The sequence below is a fragment of the Pongo abelii genome, chromosome 9 (genome assembly GCF_028885655.2).
Source record: "Pongo abelii isolate AG06213 chromosome 9, NHGRI_mPonAbe1-v2.0_pri, whole genome shotgun sequence".
Classification (NCBI taxonomy): Eukaryota; Metazoa; Chordata; class Mammalia; order Primates; family Hominidae; genus Pongo; species Pongo abelii.
The window spans coordinates 70,524,673-70,541,814 of record NC_071994.2 but is presented as its reverse complement, the minus strand read 5'-3'; the positions used below and the strand labels follow the sequence as shown (position 1 = coordinate 70,541,814).

The window sequence follows — 17,142 nt, the reverse complement described above, 5'->3', positions numbered from 1 at the left end:
AAAGCCCCCAAATTTTATACTAAAGGAAGTCTACTTGATTGAGTCCTTTCTGTCAGCAGTTTCCTATTTCTCTCATCTCAAATTTTGTTTATAATGACTAGTCTTACGTACTTATTCATTTGTTCAACGCCTGAATTCTGCCATTCAAATTTTGCTTTATGAGTACAGAGACTTCACATGTTTTGTTCATTTCTCTATCTCAGGGTCTAGAGCAATGCCTGGCATGTAGCAATTACTCAATACATATTTGTTAGATAAATGAAAAATTATTGCCATATGATAGGTTATAGTAATATAATGTTAATGTGAGATATATATATATGTTGTAACATAATATATTAATATGATTGCTAATATATGTCATCTCATCACACCAATCCTATAAAATAAGCCTTATGATCTTTGTCTAAACCATACGGAAACTGAAACTCAGGAAGTTTGATAAATCACTAAACACCTAAAGTCAGTGAGTTTGAGAGCTGGTTTTAAACTTAGATCACCAAGAATCCAAAACTTTTGTGCTTTACTTTGCACAACCCTATATCCCTAGAGTATGGTTTTTCTTTTTGAACTCATCCTTTCGACATCCAATATTTCTCTGGGCCCCAAAGGACAATAGATTCAAGAAAGGTCAGGTCCTCCTGAGGAAGGGAAAGAAGAGGAGCTTCGGTGAGCCCAGAAACATCAGGGAGGTAGCCGGTGGGGATAGAGGTGCCAGCCCTTCAGCTGTCCCTGAGGACAAAAGAGGCACGACTGGGAATAATTTTCTGAAAGCCAGGACAGGGAGCATGGCCAACCCTCCTACTGTGCTCACTCACCTCTGACATGCCACTGACACACAAGGTAGCAGTGAGCAGGCTACAGCTTCAGCCATTAATAGCTCAGCCGGAACAAGGAATAGGACTTCCCTGATTTCTCTTTTGGCTTTGCTGAAACAAAGAGAAAGCTCTTTGATTACATTTATGAAAGATGTGCATGAAGGGCATGCATGAAGCATGGAAGTCAGGCAGAGCTGAACAAGGCACATGTTCTTGTTGGACACAGGTAAGGCTTTTTGCCAAGGACCTAATTTACCAGGGGCCACTCTCCAGCTTCAGTTGCTCAACTGGACAAGGTTTGAGCAGGGTTTGTGGGATACTTAATTTTATTCCTCTGCTCACACTAGGAAGATCTCATCAGTTCCTCTCTTCTCTAGGTCTGTTTTCTTTGCCTATATTATAAGGTAAGTGAGACCTAAGGCTGCAGAAGAAATAAATGACTCAGGATTTTTTTCCTAACTCTATCCCTTAAAGCTTTCCAGGTTAGAAAAATTTCAGTAGCCGGAGCTTCCATAGGACATACACCTCTTCCAGGTCTTGATTTTCCTCTGATTAATTCAGGGAAGACTTGCCTCACTAGAACATTCATGAGGCAGAGGACATCAGGAGACACTACTTCTTTAGGGAAGTTTTATGGTTACAGAAGGCCTAGGAGAGTGGGTTTCTATTCCAGGGACAGTTGCTCAGATGATTAGCAAATAGCTGCTCCTGGGGAAGTTCTACAGGAACTGTCAAGGAGCCTGGGGGCTGGCCATGGGCCATCAGGGAGCATGTCTCCCACACTGGAGACAGGTCACCAGCTCTTCTTCCCTAGTAGGTTCCAGAAGTTCTATAGGAACCTCAGCGAGCCCTTTAATCTCTGCCATTCCTCCTCCACAATCCTCTCCACCAGCATCACACACAACACAGCCATCATAAAATGGAGCTTCTAGTGAAAGTGGATTTTTGTTTGTTTGTTTGTCTGTTTGTGAGTGAGATAGAGTCTCACTCTGTCACCCAGGCTGGAGTGCAGTGGTGCGATCTCAGCTCACTGCAACCTCCACCTCCTGGGCTCAAGCAATTCTCCTGTCTCAGTCTCCCAAGTAACTGGGTTTACAGGTGCCCACCGCCATCCCTGGCTAATTTTTGTATTTTTAATAGAGACAGGGTTCACCATGTTGTCCAGGCTGGTCTTGAACTTCTGACCTCAAGTGATCTGCCCGCCTCAGCCTCCCAAAGTGCTGGGATTACAGGTGTGAGACACCACGCTTGGCCTGAAAGTCATTTTAGTAGGATGTAGTTGGATATGAAATCCAATGGAAACTTAGGAATAACGAACTCCCTGATATTCATGTATTTATTCTTACACTCATTCGTCCAAAAATACACATAAATTGCTTAATATGGACAGGCATTGGGCTTATTCCTATAAATAAAATATGCAGTTTCTGGTCTGAAGGAGTTTACAGATTAAATTTAAAAATTCAGATATCAATAGATAACTAAAATACAACTGAATAACTAAAGAATTTTAAAAGCATACAGGAATAACCCTATCTGGAAGCATCACAGGGGAGACACATTTTAGTTTTTAAGATGAGAAGGAAGAAGTCAGCCAGGTGGAGGAAGGGGCACATGCAACCACAGGTGATGTCATGAGCAAAGGTATAGGCAGGGATTAGCAAACTACAACTCATGGGCCAAATCTGTCCAGCCCTGTTTTATATGGCCCATAAGCTAAAGATGACTTTTCACTTTTAAAATTGTCAAAAATGTCAAAAGAGTGATAGTTTATAGCATCCTAAAATTATATAAAATTTTAATAAAATTTTGATGTCTACAAAGTTTTATTAGAACTCAGCCATGCATATTTCCTTAGGTATTAGATATGTTTACATACCTAATTATATATTTGTATACCTACATTGTATATGTTAGGTATCATATATGTTATTTATTTATTTATTTATTTATTTATTTATATGTGTGTGCGTGTGTGTGTGTTTGTCTAGGTATTGAATAGTTATGACAGAGATCACATGGTCCACAAGCATGAAATATTTTACGTCTGGCCTTTTACAGAAAAAGTTTTCCAACTCCTGGTATAGAATCATGAAAAGAAGTAATGTGTTCAATAACAAACAAATATGTTTATCCTCAGCATTGGTGAAGATTAAGGTACCTGGATGACAAAGGGACAAAAAAATGAGACCTAAGGAATATGTTGTATTCATATTGCATATCTTGCTAAAAACCCAGGTGTTGCTTTTATTATATTTTTTCTGATTATGGTTTTGAATGCAGACTCTGCCTTTTACTGCCCATGTAAACAAGTTACCAAATTCTTTAACTAACAAATTACATAATGTATCTAAATTTCAGTTCATCGAGTGGCAATAAGGGGAGAGTAATGATAGCGTCTAGATCAGACAGTTATTGTAAGAAGAATGTGAAAAAGGAAAAAGTAACATACATAGCATAATTCTATTATATATTAGGCAAATGCTTCCAACTTGAGGTCATAATTGTTATTTTTATTATTACTGCTATATAATATGTGTAGCTCATTTTAGAATGCTTGAAAACCCAGAAAACAAAATTAAGGAGATAGTCCCATCTCTCTTCCTACCACTTGAAAGTGACTATTGCTAAAAATTTGTATATTGCTATGCACATATTGATGAGTTTGGAATTTTACATGTAATCATATGTATTTTTGTGTTTTTTTCCATTTACTATTATATGGTGAGTATTATTCAATAGTGGTAGTGTTCTTTAAAAATGACTTATATGATTACATGACATTTCCTTAAATGCTTGGGTCATAATTGACCCAATCATTTGTAGATTATTGACACAATTTTGACACTATAATGACGCAACATTGAACATACCTATATGTGAAATCATTGTGCCTTTTGCTTGTGCGTATGTGTGTGTGTGTAAAGAACACTTAAAACATGGATCTACTCACTTCAAAAAATTTTGAGTACACAGTACTGTATTGTTAACTATAGGTACCATGTTGCACAGCAGATCTCTAGAACTTATTCATCTTGCCCAACCAAAACTTTACACCCTTGGAAAGCAACTCCTGACTTTTACCCTCTCCCCAGAACCTAATATACACCACTCTACATTCTGTTTCTGTAAGTTGGAGATACCTCATGTAAGTGGAATCATGCACTGCCCTTCAATGACTGGCTTGTTTCACCTAGTATAATCTTCTCTACACTTATTGCTGTTGTTGCATACAGCAGGCTTTCTTCTTTTAAGGCTAAATAATATTCCACTGTAGTTATATACCACATTTTCTTTATTCACTAATCTGTTAGTGAATGTTTAGGTTGTTTTAATATCTTGGCTATTGTGAACAACGTTGCAGTGAGCATGGGAGTGCACGTATCACTTCAAAATCCTGATATCAGCTCCTTTGGATATATTTCCAAAAGCAGGATTATTGGATGTATTTTTAATTTCTGGAGGATCCTCCATAGTTTTTTCTGCAGTGGCTGCAACGTTACATTCCCACCAACAGTGCACAAGGGTTCCAATGTCTCTACATCCTCGCTAAGACTTGCTTTGTTTTGTTTCTTTGTTTTTGTCTGTTGAGTTTATTTATTTGATAATAGCCATCCTGACAGGTGTGAGGTGATAACTCACACTGGTTCTGCTTGGCATTTCCCTGATGACTACTGATGTGGAGCATCTTTTCATTGCCTGTTGGCCATTTGTATGTTTTCTTAAAGAAGTATCGATTCAAGTCTTTTGTCTATTTTAAAATCAGCTTACTTATTTTCTTGGCTACTGAATTGTAGGCATTTATTATATATTTGGGGTATTAATCTCTTATCAGATATATGGTTTGCAAGTATTTACTTACATTCTGTAGGTTGTCTCTTCACTCTATTGACTTTGCTGAATAGAAGCTTTTTAGCTTGATGTCCCACTTGCTTAATTTTGCTTTATTGCTTGTGATTTTGGTGCCATATCCAAAAAATCATTGCCAGACCCAATGTCATAAAGCTATTTCTCTTTGTTTTTTTCCAGGAGTTTTGTAGTTTCGGTTTTTTTTTTTTTTTTTTTTTGAGATTAAGTTTCACTCTTGCTGCCCAGGCTGGAATTCAATGGGGCAATCTCGGCTCACCGCAACCTCCACCTCCCAGGTTCAAGTGACTCTCCTGGCTCAGCCTCCCAAATAGCTGGGATTACAGGCGTGTGCCACCACACCTGGCTAATTTTTGTATTTTTAGGAGAGATAGGGTTTCGCCATATTGGCCAGGCTGGTCTTGAACTCCTGGCCTTGGTGATCTGCCTACCTTGGCCTCCCAAAGCGCTGGGTAGCTTCAGTTCTTATATTTAAATTTTTAATTCATTTTGAGTTGATTATTGTGTGTGGTATAACAAAAGGTAAAAGAAAATTTCATGATTTTGCATATGAATATTCAGTTTTCCCGAACTCATTTATTGAAGAGATTATCCTTTTCTCTATTATGTGTTTCTTGGCACACTTGTTGAATATTGGTTGACTATATATGTGTGAATTTATTTCTGGTTTCTCTGTTCCACTGGTCTGTGTGGGCTTTTATGCCCCCCTACCTAAATTTCTACTCTTTGAAAATCTGTAGGAATCTTTTGCCATATACCTTAAGACATTTTCTTATTTTAATTTTAATTTTTTTAATTTTGGATTTTTATGTTTAAAATCATTTAATTTTTATTTGGGCTAATCAATCATCTTTTTTCTTTTCTTTTTCAATCATCTTTTTTCTTCAGGAATTTTGTTTTACTATACTGCTTAGAAAGACCACAAACATATATAATAAAATATAAGCATATTTTCTTCACACTCAACTAAAGCTTAATTTCAACATTTAAATCATCATCTATATTGAATGTAATTCTTTATGATAAAAGGTGAGAGTTTAACTGGGCTTGTTTTTGCATTGCCCCAGAGCTCTTTATTGTATTTTTCTTGTATATACACTATTTCTGGCCTTCATTATGTTTCCATGACTTGTTTAATACAAACATAGTATACTTAAAACATGTGTAGAGATACTATATAATATTTTCATATTATAAATAATGTAATAAAATATTAAAAAGTTACAAAGTATTTTAACATATGGTCACAAACAGGAACTTTTAAATTTTGGAATTACCTTAAATATTTTTAATAATTTGACAAAAATTTATATGTTTATAAAACTATTTCTCTAGTCATAAACACAGTATGACACTACATTTGTTCAAGATTAGATTATGACATTTCATAAGGGCTTTGATTATTTTAAATAGGATACTAATTATTTCCTGATATGTTTATTTCAAAATGTTTGAATTTTATTGATAACATGAAATGCATTTTTTTGACTGTTTTTTCCTTGTATAGATGAAAAATATTCATTCTTAAAATACGTTGTATTACTTGAACAACTTAGTTTTCTGTCATTGAACAACTTTTCTTCGGAAAGTAATAATTCTGTATTCCTTTTTTGTTTTTTTTTTTGGAGATGGAGTCTCACTCTGTGTGGCCCAGGCTGGAGTGCAGAGGCACGATCTCAGCTCACTGCAACCTCCATCTCCTGGGTTCAAGCAATTCTCCTGCCTCAGCCTCCCATGTAGCTGGGACTGCAAACTCATGCTGCCATGCCCGGTTATTTTTTTTTGTATTTTTAGTAGAGATGGGGTTTCACTGTGCTGCCCAGGGTGGTTTTGAACTCCTGAGCTCAGGCAATCCGCCCGCCTCGGCCTCCCAAAGTGCTAGTATTACAGGCATGAGCCACCGCACACAGCGCCCCTGTTTTCTTTTCCAATGTTTATACCTTGTTTATTATTCTTATTACTTTGGCCAGAATTTTTAAACCAATAGTGGGATTAAAATTTCAACAATATCTATGATCTTCAGAATATCCATAAATGCCCAAAAATTATATGTAAAATTTTGTACATATGGATATATGTACATTTGGGAGGAGAAAGAGTTCATAACTGTTGTCAGATTGTAAAAGGGTTCCATAATCCCCAAATTCTCAGAACCATTGCTCTATTGTTATACTACTAATCTCAGAACTGGCTATTGTTTATATAATATTCAGGTTTCATTAAGAAAGTAGTTTTCTCTTCAAAAGTTATAAAACTTTGCTGTGCTGGATTTTTTTTTACAGATAACTGTTGAACTTTCAATTTTAGGATTTACTGAGGTTAACTTTTTTTATTGAAATGTTGATATAAATTATATTTGATTATTTCTTAATTATAAACCATATTTGCATTCCTGTAATAAATCCTACTTGGCCATACATATATAGTTTTGGACTTAAAATGATTGCATTTTATTTCTTAATTTTGCACTTATATTTACAAGTCAGATTGGTCTTTGAGCTTTTCGGTGTGTATATTATATTTGCTGCTTTGAAAACAGGTATAGGTAATTGTCATAATATTAATTGGAAAACACTGCATCTTTTTCTTTGTTCTGAAACAGTTCATCTAAAGATAAATCACAAGATTTACCTGTTCCCTGAAGGAATAAATTACCTCATCCATTAAACTATCCGTGTTAATGGCCTTTTTCATTGTAATCTTCTGATAAAATTACTTCAAACCACTCATTTTTTATGTTTTATTCAAGGCTGAACCTTACATACTACTACAAAGCATTTCATTTTAAAAATCAGACATTTATTAATATAGTAGTATTTGCTTATAATTTTAAAAGTTTCATTCCATATCTGAGATTATTCGACATATTTTATTCCTAAATTACATATTTTTGTTTTCTCCATTATTTCTTCATCAGATTTTCCAACAATTTATGTTTACTTAATTTTTTTTGTTTTTTTTTTTTTTTGAGACAGAGTCTCGTTCTGTCGCCCAGGCTGGAGTGCAGTGGCACCATCTCGGCTCACTGCAACCTCCGCCTCCCGGGTTCAAGTGATTTTCCTGCCTTAGCCTCCTGGGTAACTGGGATTACAAGTGCGTGCCACCATGCCCGGCTAATTTTTTGTATTTTTAGTAGAGACGGGGTTTCACCGTGTTAGCCAGGATGGTCTGGATTTCCTGACCTCGTGATCTGCCCGTCTCGGCCTCCCAAAGTGCTGGGATTACAGGCATGAGCCACCGTGCCAGGTCACTTAAAGCTTTCTCTACCCTCAGAATTAAAAGGAAACTACAACAATAATTAAGATATTATTGAGCATATTTCCATAAATTTTGTTGTATAGTAAGAAATACTTTAAGTTTAAAATTATTAGCTCAATAATTTTTATTTTTTGCTAGCATTTTATCTGTCATTTCTCTACTTTGATCTGCCATTCTATGTTCCTAGAAATTTATTTTTATTTCCTGAATTTTTTATTTTTTCTATAATTTTTATCATTTCATAATATTCCTCAATTTCTCAAACGTTCTCTTAATTCAGTTTCCTTCAGTATCCAGGACTGTTTTTCACAGTCTTTTAATTTCCTAATGACATTGTTTTCTTTCCAGGTGTATTTTTCTTACAATATATTGAACATATTTATGACTACCTATTCAACAGTATTTTGTTTTATGCTGTTGGTAGTACAGATTACAGATGTTTACATGTTTTTCCTATTACTTACATTTTTTTTTCAGAAGAGGGCCATATCCTTTGATATCTTAGATATGTCCCATTAGTTTAAATTGTTACATTCCTATCTCCCATGACTTTACTGTTTATTCTGAAGTACAAAAGTCTAAATTGTCTTATAATAAAACAGCAGTTTCTAATTGATATACTGTGTTTACTAATATCATTGATCCTTTTGTTTTATTCAAAATTTTATAGGTTTGTGTGTGTGTGCATGCCTGTGTGTGAGAGACAGAGGGAGAAAGAGAGAGAGCTTGAGCAATTACACTTGCTAAAATCTCCAATATTTTCCTCAAAATTATAAATTTTGGTTTTTTACTTGTTAGTGCCACAGAGCAGTCCAATTTCAGTGTGATATGTATTAGTTTAAGAAATAATTTTTTCTGCATAGATTCTGCAATGTTTTGAATATATTCTTGAAAACCAAATTGTTCATGGGGGCACACTGGTTGTTAGCAATTCTTTGATTTTGCCTGTTGCTTCATGAGTTCTTGCTATTATCTAATTGATCTCTCTTTGCTTAGTAACATCTTCATTTCTTTCTTACTATTTATTATTCCAGCTCCATTTGTTTGGCTCACTTTTTCAGGGACATTAATTATTTGTTAGATTGTTTTCTGCTTTTTATTTTTAAGTTTTATCTTATATTCTTCTATTTCCCCATTTTCTGCATCTTATAGGAGAGCACTTCAAGCCTTTCCATGTAAGTTTTCTATTTCAGGCAGAGTCAGAGTCAAATCCGTTCTTTACTGTTTTCAGCAAAAGTTTTGTTTCTGCTATTGCAGTTCAGTTTCATTACAATACTTTCATAATTACATATAGCATCCTGTTTATGCCTATTTTTTAAAGGATTGCCCAAAATCTAATTTTATTTTTGCATTCTTTATAAATAAAAAGCAACTGATAATCATTTTCCTCTTAACTTCGATGACCATATTTTCAGGAACTACTGAAAGACTTCAAGTATGCTGTTTGTAAGGAATAGTTTATAATTACTCAATTTTACATTTTTGCTTAATATACAAAATTTCTGCTTAATGTATTAAGCATATTTTTGCTTAATATATTTTGTAAACTATAGTTAACTCTCAGAATGTCTAAAGCAAGCTACCTTTATTTTCATTAATAAAAATGAGTAATTTAAAACTCCATGCACATGTGACATTTTAAATACCCAACCTCCTTAACATAAGGTAAAACAGTCTCAGGCAGGCTGTCACTGGTTTTTTTTTTTAATTACTTTTTTTAATTAGAGGCAGGGTCTCACCATGTTGCCCAGGTTGATTTCAAACTCCTGGGCTGAAGCAATCCTCCCATCTCAGCCTCCCAGAATTTTGAGATTACAAGTGTGAGCCACTACACCTGGCCTGGGAAATTTTTTTAAATATATGTGGTAATACACAGTATAGATCACATTTAGTATATGATCAAGTTAATTAAGAAGTCAAAAAACACATTAAATTTAAGAACAAATAGACTGGTTGTGGTGGCTCACGACTGTAATCCCAGCACTTTGGGAGACCAAGGCAAGTGGACCACCCGAGGCCAGGAGTTCTAGACCAGCCTGGCCAATATGGCAAAACTTCGTCTCTATTAAAAACACAAAAATTAGTCAGGAATGGTGGGGCACCCGTGATCCCAGCTACCCGGGAGGCTGAGGCATGAGATTGCTTAAACTTGGTGGGCAGAGGTTGCAGCGAGCTGAGATTGTACCACTGCTCTCCACCCTGGGCAACAGACTGAGTCTCTGTCTCAAAAAAAAAAAAAAAAAAAAAAAAGTACAAATAGTTATTTGAAAAACTTCTGACATTTATTTACTTCTGGACAAACAAATAAGTGGGAAGATCCGTCAGTATAAACCTCTTTTAATTTTAGTCTTTATCATTAAAATTGCCTGAGTTCTTAGAACACAGAACAAACAAATTTGAATGCATTTGTGACAGTTTAATAATTTATATGTCTCATTATGATCTTTTAATAGGAAGTTTTAAAGCCAAAGCATAATTTACTGCAAAGATAAATTAGAAAAGGCAAATAAACTTTTTAATAATATGTTATAATGACCTGGATAAAACTGATTATTAACTAGTAATACAATAATTAGAACATGCAACAGATTGAGAAATTAAATCCTGTGCTATATACTCGTAAGTATTTTGTCAGACATGATATATATTTAAATGTTTCTATCAATTGCATTCCTTTTGCCACATATATTAGTTTTTATTTAAAACAAGAAAACAATTCTCTTTCCTCCAGAGTCTCATGTTAATCAGTGCAAAACACTGCAATTTTAGTAAAAATTGTTTATTACAACGTTATTTTAGAAAGGCTTATTCCTTAAACTATCAAAAATGTACTTGAAAAAATCCAAATTATGAGAATGATCAACTTCAATGGCTTCCTCTACATCCAGCTTGGCTTCTCCATGTCCTTCCTGTGACTCATCAAGAGAGGCCAGGGCCTCATTTTTGTCACTTGTAAAAGTTTCTCATGATATATCATCATCTTGAAAATTTAGACTTTTAATAGCTTATTTCATTTTTTTCATTGTGTTCTCCTCTTCCTAGTAGCTTTTTAATTTTCATATTCCTTTTGATTTTCAATGTAGAAAACATCCTTAATTTGTTCCTTGCTGATACTAGGAGTGTTTTTCAAGAGATTCAGAAAATCTCCACCCAGTGTTCTTCTTCAACTACTATTCATTATAAAGAGGCCACCATTTCGTTCCACTTCAGCAGTTTCCAGCAGAAGTTCAATTGCCTTTTGTTCCCAATAATCCTCACTGCTTGAGCCATCAGATCTTTCTTTGGTTCCTGTAACCTGAATAACATTTCATCAGCCACTTTCTCTTGAGAATCTTCCTCTGTGATCTCACATCGACCTTTATAGTTCATTTTTGGTTCTGGTCTGTTCCCTAGCCTGTCTTTGACAGGTCATTTCCTTTTGAGATGACCTTGCCCCTTTTCCTCTTCCTTTGATCCCGTTTTTTTGTTTGTTTTTGCCACCATGCATATATTCAGCTAGTTCTTTGTCTAGTCCTTTTGCATGCTCTAGAGATTCCCTCTTAAGTTTCTTAGCAAGCAAACAATCATAGGTCTCGGAATGTCTGCTTCTGTCAATAGTGCCCTCCATTCCCAAGATACCAAGTTCAGTGGCCACTGCATCTTAATTCTGTTCCTGCAGTACAGCACCCCATATGTTGTTAACCTTCTTTCCTCCAGAAACAGGTGGTCTCTGACTGCTCTGGTCAAACTGAAAAGACTCTGGTTTGGGAGGAGAGTTTAGATATTTCCATCACTTCCACTTCCAAAGACAGCTATCATCATCTGAATCAGAAAAACTCTCTTCACTTGAATCCACACTTTCAACAACTCGGTAATGTGATACTGGTGCACATGCAGTTGCCCTGCTCTGGAAGGCCCTCATAAGCACTGTCCCCGCCTAGCACTTTCCACACTTGCTGCAGCCTGTTGCTGGGTGTGACCATTATGTCGGAATCTGAGTCAGGTTGGAAAGCTGCCCATCTTCCATGTTGCCGGCCTCCAACACCATCTTCCCATGGTGCCTATGCCTATATTTTAGCCAACATTATTTTCATCTCTGTTGCCTAGAAAGCCTTTAAAGATTACGTTATGTGTCCCTGTGCCCCTTTAAGGTACTATGTATTTTTGTATTTTGACTTTCATTGTGATGTGTTATAATTGATTATTTAAATATTTTATCTATTAAATTCTAAGCTTCAGTGAATAATCATTGTATCATCAGTGCTGCCATAGAAATTGAATAAATACAGACTTTCCTTTTATATCATTTAAGATTCTATCTCGTTTCATAACTTTTTATCCATGAATGTTTTCCTTTGAAACTTCACTCTAATATTTCTTATATTTTTTATAGTTTTTTTTTTGTGGGAGTCTGTTTTGTTTTTTCCAATTTTCCTGTTCTTGAAAGGGAAGTAGTCAGAATCTCCTTGGACACACTCACTTTCCACAGAATTGTAGTACAATACTCCTCTCCGATCTTAATTTTGAGAGTCAGTGGATTATGCAGGTACTAAGAATCAGTTGTCAATTATAGATATGCTGGACCAAAGAGGAAACTGTTAACATTGTTTCCCACAGTCTGATTTGGCAAGAAAGAATAAGTATTAAGTGATTTGAAGTGGTCTACAATTCTTACACTGAGTGAGGGGGAAAGTGCATTAAAACAACCACACCCTATAAACATTATTCTCACTCATCCTTTCCCCTCTATTATTTCTACTTTGAATAACTTCAAAATAAAATATGATACAAGATCAGATTTGTTTTAGTAAATAGGCTAACAAGATATAAAATGGAACATAAAAGAGAGGAGAAAGGTGACCTATTGCTCATTTCAGTGCTTAGGCTCTGACCACTCTTTATTGTGTCTTTATTCTTAGCCAACACAAGACCCTTCCTCTTCCAGCTGAGGTGCTGACCTTGCCTCTATCCCTGACATTAAGAGAAAATCTGAAAAACAGATTGAGAATCTGACTTCCAATCAAGAATCTCTCTCCAGGACCATAGCTGGGGATTTATGCCCATACTTATGGCTATAGGAAACTGGACAGAAATAAGTGAATTTATCCTCATGAGCTTCTCTTCCCTGCCTACTGAAATACAGTCATTGCTCTTCCTGACATTTCTAACCATATATCTGGTCACTCTGATGGGAAACAGCCTCATCATTCTGGTTACCCTAGCTGACCCCATGCTACACAACCCCATGTACTTCTTCCTCAGAAACTTATCTTTCCTGGAGATTGGCTTCAACCTAGTCATTGTGCCCAAAATGCTGGGGACCCTGCTTGCCCAGGACACAACCATCTCCTTCCTTGGCTGTGCCACTCAGATGTATTTCTTCTTCTTCTTTGGGGTAGCTGAATGCTTCCTCCTGGCCACCATGGCATATGACCGCTATGTGGCCATCTGCAGTCCCTTGCACTACCCAGTCATCATGAACCAAAGGACACGGGCCAAACTGGCTGCTGCCTCCTGGTTCCCAGGCTTCCCTGTAGCTACTGTGCAGACCACATGGCTCTTCAGTTTTCCATTTTGTGGCACCAACAAGGTGAACCACTTCTTCTGTGACAGCCCACCTGTGCTGAGGCTGATCTGTGCAGACACAGCACTGTTTGAGATCTACGCCATCGTCGGAACCATTCTGGTGGTCATGATCCCCTGCTTGCTGATCTTGTGTTCCTATACTCGCATTGCTGCTGCCATCCTCAAGATCCCATCAGCTAAAGGGAAGCATAAAGCCTTCTCTATGTGCTCCTCACACCTCCTTGTTGTCTCTCTTTTCTATGTATCTTCTAGCTTCACCTACTTCCGGCCTAAATCAAATAATTCTCCTGAGAGCAAGAAGTTGTTATCATTGTCCTACACTGTTGTGACTCCCATGTTGAACCCCATTATCTACAGCTTGAGAAATAGCGAGGTGAAGAATGCCCTCAGCAGGACCTTCCACAAGGTCCTGGCCCTCAGAAACTGTATCCCATAGACTTTAGGAAGTAAGGCTAAATTCTATTGAATGACAATTAGTTTCATGTTTGGGACACCTCTCTGCCTCTCTTCACATATCTATTGGAATGAAACCCAGCTATTGAAATGGCTATTGGAAAGCTCTGTGGAGAGAAGAGAGCCCAGTGTTGGTGTAAACCTGTCATTATCATCTGCTAAATTTCTTTACCTGCCCATCGTAGACTTACTCTGTTTTTCTTATTGGTGCAATTGGCACTTTGAGACTTCTGTGGCCAAACCATTTGAGATATTTACTTTGCTAATGAGCACAAATGTGACATATATTGTGGACAATCTGAAACTACTTGTAATATGACTTTGGGGATACACAATGGGCAAGACAATGAGAAGTATCAAATGTCATCTTGGCCATCATCTTGGTTTGGAAAATTCTTTCACCATTCAGTAGAAAACCCTATAATACTTGTAGTACATAATTCTTGCTCTTCATTTCATTTTACATGCCCCTAAGGAAGTGTTGGCTTTTATATTTGTTGATATTTAGCATGGATAGAGAAAATAGGATCACTAATCCCCATACATGTTCCTTTATAAGCCCAATAGCCTTAAAAGACTCCTTCCTTAGGCTATTCTTCCCAGGTAGAATGAGCTGTTTCCAATTGTCTCTTGCAAATTCAGGTTCTTAATCCTTGTTAAAGTAATTTCAAAATTTCACAAACATAATTTCAATCATAATGCTGCTTTTTTCAAGGCTTACAGTGGATCTTAGCTGATTCCTATATTTGCTTAGTGCCTTTAAATTTTAAGTTTTTGTATATTGTTGATATGAAAATACAAAATATCATAAAGCACAATCATTGCCATCAGAAGTTAATAATTTAGACAACAATGAGGGATTTAGATGAGGTAATTGCTAAAAGCAAATTCATTTTACAATTAAGCAAAGTAAGATTCAAGTTCTTCCTCCCCAGAAGCCAAGCAGATGCCAGTGCCATGCTTTTACAGCCATCAGAACCATGAGTTAATGAAATCCTTTTTCTTTATAAATTGCCCACTGTAAGGGATTTCTTTATAGCAACGCAAGAATGGCCTAACACAGAAAATTGGTACTGGCAGTGGGGCATTGCTATAAACATACCTGAAAATATGGAAGCAACTTTGGAAACGGGTAACAGGCAGAGGTTGGGAAGTTTGGAGGGGGCTCAAAAAAGACAGAAAGATGAGGGAAAGTTTGGAACTTCTTAGAGACCACTTAAATGGTGGTGACCAAAATGCCAATAGTGATATGGATGGTGAAGGCCAGGCTGCTGAGGTCTCAGATGGAAATGAGAAGCTTATTGGGAACTGGAGCAAAAGTCACACGTGTTATGCCTTGGCAAAGATGTTGGCTGCATTCTGTTCATGCCCTAGGGATCTGTGGAAGTTTGAACCGAAGAGTGATAATTTAGGGTACCTGGTGGAGGAAATATCTAAGCAGTAAAGTGTTCAAGATGTGATCAGGCTGCATCTAACAACCTATGGTAGGATATGGGAGCAAATAAATGATTTAAAGTTGGAATTTATATTTCAAGGAGAAGCAGAGCATAAAAGTTTGGAAAATTTACAGCCTGGCCATGTGGTAGAAAATAAAAGCCCATTTTCAGGAGAAGAATCCAAGCAGGCTTTGGAGCAACAATTTGCTAGAGAGAGTTACATAACTAAAAATGAAGCCAAGCGCTAATAGCCAAGACAATGGGGAAAAAGTCTTGAAAGCATTTTAAATACCTCTGTGACAACAACTCTCATCATAGGCCCAGAGGTCTATGAGGGAAGAATGGTTTTTGGGTCCAGGACCACGGCCTCATTGCCCTGTGCAGCCTCAGGATACTGCTCTCCACATCCAGGCTGCTCTGGTTCCAGCTGGGGGTCAAAGGGGCCAAGGTACACCTTGGGCCACCACTCCAGAGGGCACAGGCCAAAAGTGTTGGTGGCTTCCATTTGGTGTTAAGCTGGCAGGAACACAGTACAAGAGTGAAAGAGGCTTGGCAACCTCTACCTAGATTTCAGCAGATGTACGAGAAAACCTGGGTACCCAGGCAGCATCCTGCTGCAGGGGTAGAACCCTCACAGAGAACCTCTACTAGGGAAGTGTTAAAGGAAAATGTGGGGTTGGAGGCCCCACACAGAGTCCTCACCGGGGAATCTCCTAATGGAGCTGTGGGAAGGGAACCACCATCTACCAGGCCCCAGAAGGATAGATCCACCAGCATCCTGTATCCCACACCTGGAAAAGCACAGAAACCTTGGGAGCCTACCCCTCACACCAATGCACCCTGGATGTGGGGCATGGCATCAAAAGAGATTATTTTGAAGCTTTAAGATTTAATGACTGCCCTCCTGGGTTTCAGACTTGCACGGGGCCTGTAGCCTCTTCCTTTTGGCCCATTTCACCCCTTTGGAGTGGAAATATTTACCAATTGCCTGTACCACCACTGTATCTTGAAAATAAATAACTTGTTTTGATTTTACAGGTTCATGGCTGGAAGGAAATCACCTCCAAATGAGACTCTGTACTTGAGACTTTGGACATGTGAGTGAGGCTAAAATGAATTGAGACTTTTGGGGGACTATTGAGAAGGCATTATTGTATTTTGTGATGTGAGAAAAACATGAGATTTGAGGGGTCAGGGGAGGAATAATATAGATGTCCAACTATATTATTCCTCCCCTGACCCCTCAAATCTCATGTTTTTCTCACAATCTCATGTTGAAATCCCTCTAAATCTCATGTTGAATTATAATCCCCAATGTTGGAGTTAGGGCCTAGTAGGAGGTGTTTGGGTCACAGGGGTGGATTCCTTAGGGCTTTGTGCTATCCTCATGATAGTAAGTCTCATGAGATCTGGTTGTTTAAAAGTGCGTGATACCACTCCACCCATCTCTTGTGTCCACTCCAGCCATGCAATGTGTCTGCTCCTGCTTCACCTTTGACCATGGGTAAAAGCTCCCTGAGGCCTTTCCAGAAGCTGAGCAGATGCCAGCACCATGCTTGTACAGCCTGCAGAAACATCAACCAATTAAACTCCTTTTCTTTGTAAATTACACAGTCTCATCTATTTCTTTATACAAACCCAAGAATAGCCTAACATGTTGTCATTTCTCTCTTAACTTTGCTTTTGGTAATATTTTATTCCTCAGGCTTAGGTGTCATACTTGGGTCTACAAAATTATTCTTTTA

The 17,142-nt window shown here is 37.2% G+C and overlaps 2 protein-coding genes and 1 pseudogene across 3 annotated transcripts in view; 1 reads left to right on the top strand and 2 right to left on the bottom strand.

Annotated features, from left to right (window-relative positions):
* LOC100438173 (olfactory receptor 2AG2) overlaps nt 1–17,142 on the bottom strand; it is a 192,503-nt gene that overhangs the window by 70,993 nt on the left and 104,368 nt on the right. The window lies entirely within an intron of this gene.
* On the bottom strand, nt 10,630–11,970 carry LOC100442444 (phosphorylated adapter RNA export protein-like; annotated as a pseudogene).
* Nucleotides 12,911–13,944, top strand: LOC100437797 (olfactory receptor 10A5). The gene has a single exon (XM_002822085.4). The coding sequence runs from the start codon at nt 12,979–12,981 to the stop codon at nt 13,942–13,944; it is 966 nt and encodes a 321-aa protein (XP_002822131.3). The 5' UTR covers nt 12,911–12,978.

Excerpts from the sequence above, each read along its gene's own strand:
- LOC100437797 (XM_002822085.4), top strand. The coding sequence starts at position 12,979 with ATGCCCATACTTATGGCTATAGGAAACTGGACAGAAATAAGTGAATTT.